At 40.4% G+C, this 13092-nt stretch overlaps 1 protein-coding gene across 4 annotated transcripts in view; it reads right to left on the bottom strand.

Moving 5' to 3' along the window:
- ALDH1L2 (aldehyde dehydrogenase 1 family member L2) overlaps positions 1-13092 on the bottom strand; it is a 63356-nt gene that overhangs the window by 38416 nt on the left and 11848 nt on the right. For all 4 annotated transcript variants that reach the window (XM_037845767.1, XM_037845768.1, XM_037845770.1 and 1 more), the window contains 7 exons: positions 8940-9174; positions 7034-7199; positions 5166-5267; positions 4871-4960; positions 1911-2045; positions 665-790; positions 2-93 (listed from right to left, as the gene is read on the bottom strand). In XM_037845767.1, the coding sequence (XP_037701695.1) occupies positions 2-93; positions 665-790; positions 1911-2045; positions 4871-4960; positions 5166-5267; positions 7034-7199; positions 8940-9174 (946 nt within the window). The remainder of the gene's footprint in view (position 1; positions 94-664; positions 791-1910; positions 2046-4870; positions 4961-5165; positions 5268-7033; positions 7200-8939; positions 9175-13092) is intronic.

The following is a 13092-nucleotide window of genomic DNA, read 5'->3' as shown; positions in this document are numbered from 1 at the left end:
CCTGACAACATCCATTGAGCTCGCTCCAGACTTAAAGAAGTCTGTTGAGTCTTCAATAACAGGGACATTGCTTAAAATTCCAGCCCAGATGACCTACAGAAAAAGAGAAACCTTTACTAGGAGAGCATCATGTAGAACGCTAGCTCTTCACCAACCCGATTGCCTCTTCCTCTTGGATACACAGCTTGGCTACATTTCCCAGCATCTCTTCAAGTTGCGTGCAGCGGTGCGACTGTCTTGTAGCCAATGAGTGTGAGTGGACGTGATCTGTACCTCTCCCAGGCGTGGTCCGTGAGAAACCTCCTCCCCACAACCCTCCATGCTCTTTTCCCTTTCTGGCTGTATGGAATGGAGTTGCCCCCAGGATGGCCTTGAAGATAGCAGGGCCTGGGTCCCTGAATGACTCCACCCCCTAACCTCCATGCCAACCTGGAACTGCCTGGGGCTACTGGTGTGAATGTGAAATAAATGTATATATGCTGTGCTTGACTTATTTAGATTTTGGGGTTGATTTCCTACAGCAGCTAATACAAACATTAAAAATGAGAAATTAAGTTCCATATCTGCAATACTCTGAGGACCGACGGTACCAGTTACAAACAGGCTGCAGCTTTCCAAGGCAAGAGGAATGCGAAGGGGCCACCAGTGAGGACGTCATGTTCACCTTGATGGTCTCGGCCACCTTCATCTCCTCGGCTGTGAGTTCCACCACTGAGGCCTCACCCGCTGAAAAGTACTGAGAGGCTGGAATCATTTTTCCATCTTCAAACTGCAGATTTCTCACCATCAGCTACAAAAGAGCAACAAAACAAGCTGGTACATTGGGTGTTAGGACAATTTAAAAGTGAGGCCTCTGGGAGAGGGAGTCCTATAGTATTATGGGTATATGGACCAGCTTATTTGGAAAATACAAAAATATGGGTTAAAAGACTCACTGTGCTGTGTAAAAGCACGGAAATGACATTTTAATAACAGTGAAAAGGAGAATGTTACATTCTGGGTGCCTATAACTCAAAACAGATAATAAGCCCATGAAAATCTGACAGCTGGTTGTAGGTGTTTGGGCTAAAACCTACTAAAATAATGATAAAAACGACTTCTGAACACTTCCTCTGTACTATGCAAGGTGCTTAATAAATATGTGCTGAAATGTCTTATTTAATCTCATAAATCCTGAGGGAGAAAGATGCCCTTATTCCCATCTTACTGATGGGGAAGTGGAGACTTAAAAGAGGTTGAGTAATGTGCCCACTGCCACAGCTAGTAAGTGACAGAGCCGGGTTTAGAACCCAGAATTAGTGAGACTCCAAAGCCTACATCTTAATCACTGAGCTATCCTGCAGCTACCAGAATCTATAGGCTCTAAATCCCCTTTTGCACTCTCCACCAGGAAGCCATCCATGGGTCACTGAGGCCCAGAGCCAACACTCCCATGCCCAGGTGGGTAGGTGGGTGCCTGTATGGTGAGGAAATGGTGACAAACATCTGAAGAGGGCCATGCCCAAGGTCTCATTTCAACCTCCCAGACTCTGGCAATGGGAAGGCAGATGGAAGCAAGTACTCTGTTTAAAAATGGAGAAGCTGAGACTCAGAGGGAGAAGCATCCTGCCCAAGATCATGGTAGGGTAGGAATCAAACCCCTGTCTCCTGACTAAATTCCAAGCTCTTTCTACTGTATCACAAAGGAGCCTGTGAAGACTTCTTGGGCTCAGGCTGAGGAGCTGGGGCTGGATCTCATTAGGGCCCAGAACCAGCTCGTCCCTTAAGGAAACGCTGACACAGACATCCTGCTCCTCTTCCCATCCCATTGAGAGGCCAGACTAACTTGTGAAAGCTATTTCCCTACTTAACAGCTTGGGTAAAAGGAAACCAAAGCAGGTATTTTATAGGTGACCATACAGAACACTCACAGCTTTTCCATCGTTACCAAAAAGAGCAAGTCCATTTTTGGTAACGAGACCAGGTTTCTTGGCACCTTTAATTTCCAGTGGTTCTCCAGGAGGCACGGAGCTATTCAGCAACGATGAGCCATAGAAAGTAACCATCTAATAAAGAGACAAACCCGGCTTGTGAGATCAGGAAATGGAGGCAATTCATAGGGGTGTGTGCAAGTACCATGCCTTGCATAAAGGCTGAAAGAACTGTCTTCTACAAAAAAAAAATTGGGACAATACAAAGTGCAAGAGACTGTATTGGGCATCTGAAGAAATGAGACAAAGTAAGAGATATCTGTGAATGTGTGACTGAAGAATTTCAAAAATGCCCCACATACAGGAGCCATGTGTATATATTTATTATTTATTCACACTGCTACAGAGGAATGGGATAAAAAGCAATCACAAATTTTATAGCCTATGAGCAGTTGGGGGAAGGAGTGAAAGTGTAGGTGGGGAAGGAAGAGTTGGAGGAAGGATGCACAGCAGCAAATATTATTCTAATGCAGTGTGAAAAGTGATGGCAAAGTACGGGGACAGCTCAAGGAAACAGGACTGGATCCAGACTGTAAGTAAGAAAGCTTGATCCTGAGTTTATTATTATAATATTATGACTATTCACTATCATTTATTGAACTCCAAACAAGCTAACATTTATTGAATGTTTTCCCTGTGCTAGGGACTAAGTACTTCAACAAATTACCATGCATCAACTCATTTAATCTTCACAGTAACCCATCACTTGTAAGAGGCACCATTATTAGTCCCATTTTACAGTGAGGAAATCAAGTCACCCAATGGTTAAATAACCTACCCAAGGTTACGCAGTAAGTAGTAGCAGAGCCAGAAGTTTAATGGGAACATTCTGGCTTCAGATCCCACACTCTTAACCACCATGCTAAACTTCCCTTGGTCTCACATATTTTTATTGGCACCTAATATGCACTAAGAATCATTCTTAAATGCTGAATTATCAAAATAATAATATGAAGCCCTTGCCCCTAGGGGTTCATAGTGTGGTGGTGGGACAGATAAATAAGGATACCCTGACAATGTACAATATACTATATGCCACGTCAGGGGTAAGACAGGTGGTGTTAGAGCAGAGAAAAGCAGCACTCAACCAGCCAGACTGTGTAAGGAGGGGTGTAAGGAGGTCAGAAAACTTCCCAGAGGAGGTGAAACATGAGCTGAGCCCAACTGCTTGTAGGGCAGAGGCCCTACATGCTCCTACCACTGCCCACCGCTCCTCCTCCCGTCTCCCTGCCCCTTCTCACTCCTGAGGCTCTGGCTACACTGAGATGCCTGGACTGGGCCATGGCTCGCCCACCTCTAGTTCTTCTGACGCACTTGGCCTCCTGCACCTCTGTCTCATGCTCCACCTGGCTAGCTCTTCTCAAAATGCTAGCACAGAAGTCATCTTTTCAGCCTTTCCTGACAAGCCTATGTTTGGGTCTCAATTATAGCATTTCTCTTACTGCACCTTGTCTGTGCACTTTTTTGCTTTCTCCATAAGGCAGCAGGCTCCTGGAGAGCAGAGGCTGTGCCGAGACCACTCGCAGTAAATGTTCACGGCGTATCAAATGAAGAGTTGGGCATTTTCCCCTCAATATCCAGCCACTGATCTTTTTTTTTAAATTAAATTCAGTTTTGTTGAAATATATTCACATACCATACAATCATCCATGCTGTTCAATCAACTGTTCATAGTACCATCATATAGTCATGCATTCATCACCCCGATCTATTTTTGAACATTTTCCTTACACCAGAAAGAATCAGAATAAGAATAAAAAGTAAAAGTAAAAAGAACACCCAACATCCCCCCATCCCACCCTATTTTTCATTTAGTTTCTGTCCCCATTTTTCTACTCATCCATCTATACACTGGATAAAGGGAGTGTGAGCCACAGGGTTATCACAATCACACTGTCACCCCTTGTAAGCTACATTGTTGTACGATCATCTTCAAGAGTCAAGGCTACTGGGTTGGAGTTTGATAGTTTCAGGTATTGACTTCTAGCTATTCCAATACATTAAAACCTAAGAGGTGTTATGTATACAGTGCATGAGAATGTCCACCAGAGTGACCTCTTGGGTCCATTTGAAATCTCTCAGCCACTGAAACTTTATTTTGTTTCATTTTGCATACCCCTTTTGGTCAAGAAGATATTCTCAATCCCATGATGCTGGGTCCAGATTCATCCCCAGGAGTCATATCCTGCATTGCCAGGGAGATTTACACCCCTGGGAGTCAGGTCCCACATAGAGCGGACAGCAGTGAGTTCCCCTGCCGAGGTGGCTTAGTTAGAGAGAGAGAGGGCCACATCTGAGCAACAAAGAGGTACTCAAAGGGAGACTCTTAGGCACAATTACATGCAAGTCTAGCCTTTCCATTGCAGTAATGAGCTTCATAAGGGCAAGTCCCATGATAGAGGGCTCAGCACATCAAACCGCCAATCTTCAATGTCTTTGAGAACATCAGCATCAGTCCAGGTGAGGAAGTCCAACTCTTCTGCATTTTCCCCCAGTTCCTCAGGAGGGCCCTGCAAATATATTTTTATTCTCTGCCCAAATTACTTAGGGATGTGTCACTGTTTCACTTTAACCTATACAAACCTACCATACATCACTTCCTATTCAAAGTTCCATGTAATTGTAGTGTTTGAACAAACTGTAGAGTTTTACTGTTTAGAAAATATAGATCCTGCACCAAACAGACATCTCTTTCCTTGGTCTCACATGGAAGTTGAAGTTTTAAAACACAGTCAATTTTGACCTTTACCTGTTCCAGCCACTGAGCTTTTAACTGGTCACTTAAGCCTAGAATTACAGACCCTCCTCATCACCAAGTGAAGAACCAGGGATTACTAGACTTATTTGTAATACTCTTTAAAATAGTGAATTGGGGGGAGTAAAAGGTCCCTAGAACATACCTGCCCATTTATCTCTGCCCAAGCTCCCGGGACTTTATCATGGCCACGGATCCAATTATGTAAAACTTCAGCAGGCTGATCCCAAGAAATCTAGAAAAGCACAAAGCACAGGCTGAATCTCCTAATGCTGTGAGTTCCAGAGGCTATAGAAATATTTCTCTCTATCAGTGGCAGAGTAGGTAGGGTGGGCAGGTTGGCTTGGTGAACTACCTTTTGGAGAGGAAATGGTACTTGGGAGCTACTTAAAGTTAGAAGCCCATGAACATTAGATGTGTTACTGAATTAATATAAATACCTTGGCATTCTCCTTTTTCTGGATACCTTCATATGTTGCCCCTTCCTCCAACTGGGGAATACGAGGAGCTTTTCCATCGGCTATGAGCTGGACAGCTTCTACCTAAGCCAAAAATGTGATCTTTGTTACAGCCCCATGATCAACATGACACAGAATATTTAAATGAAGTTTCTGTTTAATAGAATAAACACACATGAATCTGTTTAGAGTCTATGATAATTGCTACTATTTCTTCAGGTTCATCTATGTGTCAGGAGGTGTAGTAGATACTTTGTATAAAATATCCCTCACAAACATCACACCAATGCTGGAAGGAGAATCTTATTATTCCTGTTTTATAGATGAGGAAATTGAGGTTAGAAAAGTTAAACAACCAGTTCAAGATCACAGAAATAGTTTGTATGTGTCAGAGGCAGGATTTAAACTGCCTCCAACCTCTAATATCAAACCTGTACTCTGAAAAAAGGGACTCTCTGTTTCTGTTCGGGGTAATAAGTTTTAGTAATGTACAGTGGTGGAGGAAACATAATTAACACCACTGTATTATATATCTGAATGTGGTTAAAAAGGAGATTTTAAGTGGTAAATATGTTGCTAGAACAAAAATTTTAAAATAACAACCATAAGCCTGTACAAAACAAACAGTGAACCTTAATGTAAACTATGGAATATAAGAATAGTAAAATTATAGTATTCTTTCATCACTTGTAACAAAGTTCCCACACTAATGCAAAATGTTAAAAATGGGTGCAGAGCTCTGTATTTTCTGCATGATCTTTTTGTAAACTTATGACTTCTCTAATTTAAAAAAAGTGACTCTTGTTTAAACAGGTGATTTAATGGAAATTGCAGGAATATAATTGTAAAATAAATAAACTGACAGTTATTTTTGCTAATCATGATGATTCTGGAAAATGATACATTAATGTATTTAATGAATAAATGAAAGTTAAAATCTATCCATGGGTGCTTTTGGGATGTGGCCTTTATACCATCAGATATAGGACCTGGGCTTGAGAAAATGCCACTGCATACATGCAATATTTTGATTGTAATTACCGTTTTTGAGCACCTACTGTCTGCCAAATGTGTTACATAAAATATTTCATCTGATTTTCACAACAGCTCTACAAATCAGGCAGCATTTTCCACATATTATGGATGGAAACTGAAGCTAAAGACGTGAAATTACTTCCCCATGTCATACAACAAGGGAAGAATGAGGACTTAAAACTCAGATGTTTCTGACACTGAAGATAATGCAAATGGAGCACTACTCTCTTCCCTCCTGAAGCAATGCCTGTGTTTATATAATCTTACCTCTCATCCCCGGGAAAAAATGAAATGATATTACCTGTGGAACCTTTCAATATTTTAAAAGGTTAATATTTTTATTTTGTGGTGTACTGTATATTCTTTGGGCCTTTTTACCCAGAGTACACCTGAATAAGTAAACAACACCAAATTTCACCCTGTTACATAGGTTGATTCCACTCTTTTAATGGAAGTCAAAATTACATAGAGTTAGAACAAAATGCAATAAGATTCTCTACACTTCTTTATGACTAGTCATTATAAACAAGGTTGGACATTCAAGTACTTGGCAAAAAAGGGAGCAGTTCAACTGCCACTTAACCTGTTTGATCATTGTTCTCAGAGGAGCTACAAATCAACCTCATAGATCATGAAATTAAGAAAAGTTCAAATTTCTACTCGAAAGATATCATCCTATTTGTATATATAAAATCAAATTTTGTTTTTCAGCTTTATATTTTTAGTGAAAAGTCAGATGGGAAAATTCACAATAAAGATATTTCCAACACTTCAAAGAATTGCTAAATTCTTCTTGATGGCATAAATATACTGACCATGGCCTTGATACCTTCGGGAAAAAGGAATCGATTATAAAGTGCATCCACTGTATCATTAGGTTGGACATCACATGACCTCTGTAGGAGGATGGGTCCCGTGTCTAAACCATCATCAGCCCAGAAGACAGAAAACCCAGCTTTCTTATCTCCCATAATTAGAGTCCTGCGAAAAGAAAAATATCTATTTAAAATGTTGGTTAACAGAATCATAAACAGATGAGTTGGTGATATTAAAATACATGGGAGCTACAATGGAAAAGTAGACAGTGAATGAACCTACTGTAAGAAATTAACAGTAGAGCTGGGAGGTAGAGAAGATAGGATGTCAGAGCTCATCTAAACCAAAATTTAATCGTACTGATATTTTATACATCCTCATATCTATAGTCTTCCTTGTTAGCAGAGAGTAATGATTTTACAGAAAACTCAAATGGCATTAGAATTTATCATAACTACCACTCCTTGGCTCCCAGGTATCATCCTTCCACTGCAGGCTCAAGTAATTTTGCCCCCCTGGGTCTAATTCCTACATCACACTTGACCCTGTACTAGGCAGAATAAGGTAATGGAAGATAAAACAGAGGATACTCAGGGCAATGTAAAGAGAAGAACTGGTAATCAATTTAGGTTGTATAATTCAGGTATATGCTTCACTTAGGATTAGATTAGCTCTAGATTGTCTACATAAATTGTAGTAAAAGGTAGTTGGTTCATTCAACTATTTGTATTTTATACTCTATAAAGCCTAGACTAAGAGAAAATACTGGGCCTACAGGAGCTTATCATATACAACAATAAGTTGGACAAACATGTAGAAATGCATATCAGGGAGCCACTAATACAGAGAAAGTATGAAATGGTAGATCAGCTATGTCCAACATCTAAATCATTTTTACTTCCCCGAGTTACTAGGCAGGCAAGACATATATACGTACACACATACCAATCAACCAAACACTCTTTTCAGAAATACTGAGGAATTAATATGCATTAATCCTTTTGAATATCCTTATACTTTAATTCAATGATTCCACATATAGGAACAATCTGAAATGGGACAAAATAAAAGTTTAAGTGCAAAGATATCCATTACAGTATTATTTACAAGAGCAAAAAAGATATAATTCATGTAATAAAACTTCAAATTCAATGAAATACTTTTCATCACATTTCAACCAAGAGTAGACTTTCTGCCTATTCAACAAATTGACACTGAAGGATATCAGGGAGAGGAGCAGGAAAAGAAAAAATGTTTAAAAGATGGGAAGGTCCACCTCAATCCACAGCAACGGCCAGGAAATCAGTTGTGTAACTATAGCATTGAATAACTATAGTGTACCAGGCACTGTTCTTGATGTGGGGGAACAGAGCAATGAAAATGTTAGACGAAGTCCCTTGTATCAAGGAGCTTAAAGCTGAAAGGGAGAAAAGAGACAATGAAGGAGATAATTTCGGGTAATTCAGCATTTCCAAAACTGAAATGTGCTTGAGATGTTACGTGCAAAAAAAAAAAAAAAAAAAAGTTCTGTGGTCAAATAAGTTTGGAAAACACTGCCTACTCAGACCACTTCTTGGTGATTCATGATGCTTGCATTAAGGCAAGTAGTAAAGGCTCTGAGAAGTCCTGTGATACAGCATAGGCCAAACTTGTCTGACACAGAACCTTTGTTTGCTCTGTAACTTAGTCATATCTAATGGAACTAGTACTCCACAGATTGTTCTTGGGAAATGATGTTCTGGCTCATGTAGCAACTCTAGACCTCAGGGGAGTTCATTCTATAGCAGCGATTAGGACTTCACAATTATTCAAGCATACCTAGCTTCTTGATGAACTAGGTAAAGAAACAGAATGAATATGGGCAATGGAAATAGACACATATTCTCTGTTATTAAAAATTCTCACCAGTTGATAGCAGAGGCTCCTCTGTGCTTGGGAAGGATGGAAGGGTGATAAATGATGGAACCATGCTTTGGGGTATCGATCACATCCATGGGGATGAACTGTGTGCAGAAGGGAAGCACGTTCAGCTCGGCACCCACAGATCTGTAGGCTTCTGCCACGTCCTTTATGGTCTTGCCCTTGACTCTCCATCTAGGGAACTTGAACACAGGGGTCCCATCTTTCTCTGCAGCTAAAGCTGGGCATGAAATGAGAAGGTTATTTTCATTAAAAAAAAAAATTAGCCGTAATCTTCTATTGCTATGGATCTATACATTGCAGTTATACAGTTTCACAAAACATTTACAAATAAAACATCTGGAAGAATTTGAGACCAGTACAATAACATTCACAAAATGTAAATGCCATAAACTGTTCAAGACCTGTAAACTTTCCCAAGGTCAGAAGACAAGAAAACGGATAAATGGTGATTAAAGAAACATGGTGAAAATGGGACAATATTGAAGAACTTTTACTGGAAAACAAAAATGGGGTAGAGGAAGCTTAGAAGACTTCATTTAAGAAATGTTCTCCATTGAGACAGTCTAGACACACCCCAGTATCACTGTTGTGCATTTGTTTTTGGCCATCCCAGGACAACAAGAATAGTCAGCTGCTGTGATTATTGGTTGCTTATTTTGAGCCCAGGGCAGTGCTAAGCATGTTATACACGTTATCTCATTGAATCTTCACAGCAGCCATGTGAGAAAGGTACCGTTATTATCCATTGTGAAGATGGGGAAACTGAGGCTTATTGAGTTTAAGTAACTTGTCTAAGGTCACACAGCTAGCAAGGGGCAGAGTCCAAGTTAAATGTTTTCCTGACTCCAGGACATACTCTATTAACCATAAGCTTTACCACCTCCCAAGTTACTCTACAAGTCAGGCTGGTATTTTGTCTTTTTCTAAGTTATCCTGAGAGCTGAAATGAAAAGGCCCCAGGACCAGGCATCAGGGAAGAGTTCCTAACCCAGGATTCTCTCTGAAAGGAGGTCTAAAAGCTACATGCTTGCAATTCCTCTTAAGTTCACGTCCATACTGATTCCTTATAGCAGTTGTCTCCCCTTCTTCCTTTAGCAGTGAGCCCCTCTACTTTAGCTAAACACGCAGCCATCCAGAATGCAAACTGTATCTCTCAGCCTCTCCTCCAAATAGATTCAGCCTGTGACTCAGTTCTGGCCAATGGGATGCGAGTGGGAGTGATATGAATTGGATAACGATTGGATAATCCCCTTAAAGGGCTTGTCCTCTACTCCACTCTTTCCTGCTTGCTGGAAGATAAACTTGATAGTAGGGGCTCAAGCAGCTACCCTGGACCATGAGGTCCAGTTTTCATAATGGCACAACAATGAATAGGAGGAGTCCACATTGTGGTGAATGTAGAGCTGCCACACCAGCTTTGCATGGCCAACCCTGACTTGAGAAATTAACTGTTACATTATTTAAGCTAATATTCTTTGGGGCCTTCAGATTCAACAATAAAACTGGTATCCCACCTATCAGTCCTCCCAAACATCCCCCTTCTCCAAAGCTGTTTGGAATAGATAATGGTGGAACAAATAGTCCCAGCAATGGGAATCTGTCTCTTTCTGCCTTTGGAGTCAGTTATGAATTCAAGAGGCAGTTTCCCTCAGAATTCCCCAGGTTGAAAAAATCTTTTTATGAAACAAGGTTAATTTCTAGCTCAAGTGATTAAATTTATGTCCATATGTGCTTTAGGCCTAACTTTTTTTTTTTAGCTTGACTTTTTAAAAATAACATTAAAATATGATAGCTTTAAAAACAGGCTACTCAGGATTGATTGTATAGATCCAGAAACAGATAGCATAATACTGTGTGATGGTAGCACAATATTGTAAGTACACTGAGCAAAGATGTCTGCGAGTAAAGCTGAAAGAGGTGGAATAGGGGAATGTATGGTGCTAGAGGTAAAGACAGATGATAAAGACTGCGACTGTAATAACTTGGCAAAAACTGGAGTGGCCAATGACTGTTACTAAATGTACAAATATAAAAATGTTTTTTACATTTGGGAGAACAAATGAATGTCAACCATGCAAAGTGTTGAAAAAGGGATGGTATTTGGGAAAAAACATAATCAAAGCAAACTGGAGTCTATGGTCAACAGTAACATTGTATTATGCTTCCATTGAATGTAACAAAGGCAATATACCAAAGCTAAATGTGTTTGAGAGGGAGATATACGGGAGGGATATGGGAGTCTTGGTAGTCATGTTGTTGTCTGACCTTACTATTATATTGTATTGTATGGTATTTTATTTTTCTTTTTATTATCTTTTCTATTATTATTAAAAAAATTTTTTTTCATAGTAATGAGTATGTTCAAGTGCTGATTGTGGTGATAAATGCAAAACTATATGATGATGCTGTGAACAATGGATTATCCACTGTGGATGATTCTATGGTATGTGAATATATCTCTCTAAAATTGTAGGAAAAAATATAAACGGATAAAATTGTTGGAGAAATCATGGAGAGAGGGATGTACCTATTTACTGTTGGTGGGGAGGTAGAATGGTTTAGCTATCTGGAAGATAGTGTGGTGGTTCCACAAGAAGCTAAGTATGCGGGGGCCATAAGGTCTTGCAACCTCATTATGGGGTATATATTGGAAGATCTGAGAGCAGAGACCCGAATGGACATTTGCGCACACTGGTGTTTGTGGAGGCAGCGTTCATGATTTGCAATGAGTGGAGGTGGCCTAAGGGTGCATCGACTGATGAACAGAATGGTGAACTGTGGTGTATGCATACAATGGAATATTGAGCAACTGCGAGAAGGAGTGAAGCTGTGAGACATGCAATGAGGTGAAGGGATCCTGTAGACAGCATTTTGAGTGAAGCACACCAGAAATGAAAAGACAAACTTTATAATGCCTCACCAATATGGACTAACTACACTGTGTAAACTCAGAATTGAATCTTACGACACAGCTTATCAGGGGACCGCTCATTGTAATGGCCCTTAGATTGTAAGCTCTTACAGAAGTTACATCTATTCCTGAATTGTAATGGCTACCTCCAAATTCTGAGAGGCTGATCCCCTTGTGTATAACCCAGCCAGTCTCTGGAACTTTGGGTATCTGTGTGACACCTGAAACTCAGAGCTAGGGCTCGGCAGATATGCATGTCAGTATCAGTGCATTCAGCAACTTTTAAAAAGCTGAAAAAGAGTCCAGACTTCAATTAGAGATATGAATGAGGCAGATCTGGTTAGGACTAAGGCAAATCAGACCAACGGGTAAAGGATGATACGGACTGTGTTTTAAAAATTCAATTTCCGTGTGAGACCAAGGGAAGAGATGTTTATTTGGTGCAGGATCTATATTTTCTGTAGTACACTAAACAATTTAACTTGTATGGTCAGTTTATTCAAACACCGTAATTAACTGGAACTTGTAGGTTTGTACAGGTTAGTGTGAAATAGCGTTACATCCCAAAGTAATTTGGGCAGAGAATAAAAATATATATGCAGGGCCCCCCTGAGGAGCTGGGGAAAATGTGGACATGCTGGACTTCCCCACCTGGTTTATTACTGATATTCTCCCGAACACTGAGGAATGACAATTTGGTGTGCCGAGCCCTCTATCTTAGGGCTTGCCCTTTTGAAGCTTGTTGCTGCAGGGGAGCAGCTAAGCCTACTTGTGGTTGTGCCTAAAAGTCTCCCCCAAAGTAACTCTTTGTTGCTCAGATGTGGCCCTCTATCTCTCTCTAGCTAAGCCAACTCAGCAGGTGAACTCACCGCCTCCCCACTATGTGGGACCTGACTCCCAGGGGTGTAAATCTCCCTGGCAATGCAGGATATGACTCCTGGGGATGAATCTGGACCCAGCATTGTAGGATTGAGAAAATCTTCTTGACCAAAAGGGGGAAGAGAAATGAAACAAAATAAAGTTTCAGTGGCTGAGAGATTTCAAATGGAGTTGAGAGATCACTCTGGGGGGCATTCTTACGCACTATATAGACATACCTTTTTAGGTTTTAGTGAATTGGAATAGCTAGAGGTAAATACTTGAAACTATCAAACTGCAACCCAGTAACCTTGATTCTTGAAGACAATTGTATAACTATGTAGCTTACATGGGGTGACTGTGTGA

The sequence above is a fragment of the Choloepus didactylus genome, chromosome 8, assembly GCF_015220235.1.
Source record: "Choloepus didactylus isolate mChoDid1 chromosome 8, mChoDid1.pri, whole genome shotgun sequence".
Lineage (NCBI taxonomy): Eukaryota > Metazoa > Chordata > Mammalia > Pilosa > Megalonychidae > Choloepus > Choloepus didactylus.
Note: the sequence above shows the minus strand (reverse complement) of the source record. Positions and strands in the feature narration are given on the sequence as shown.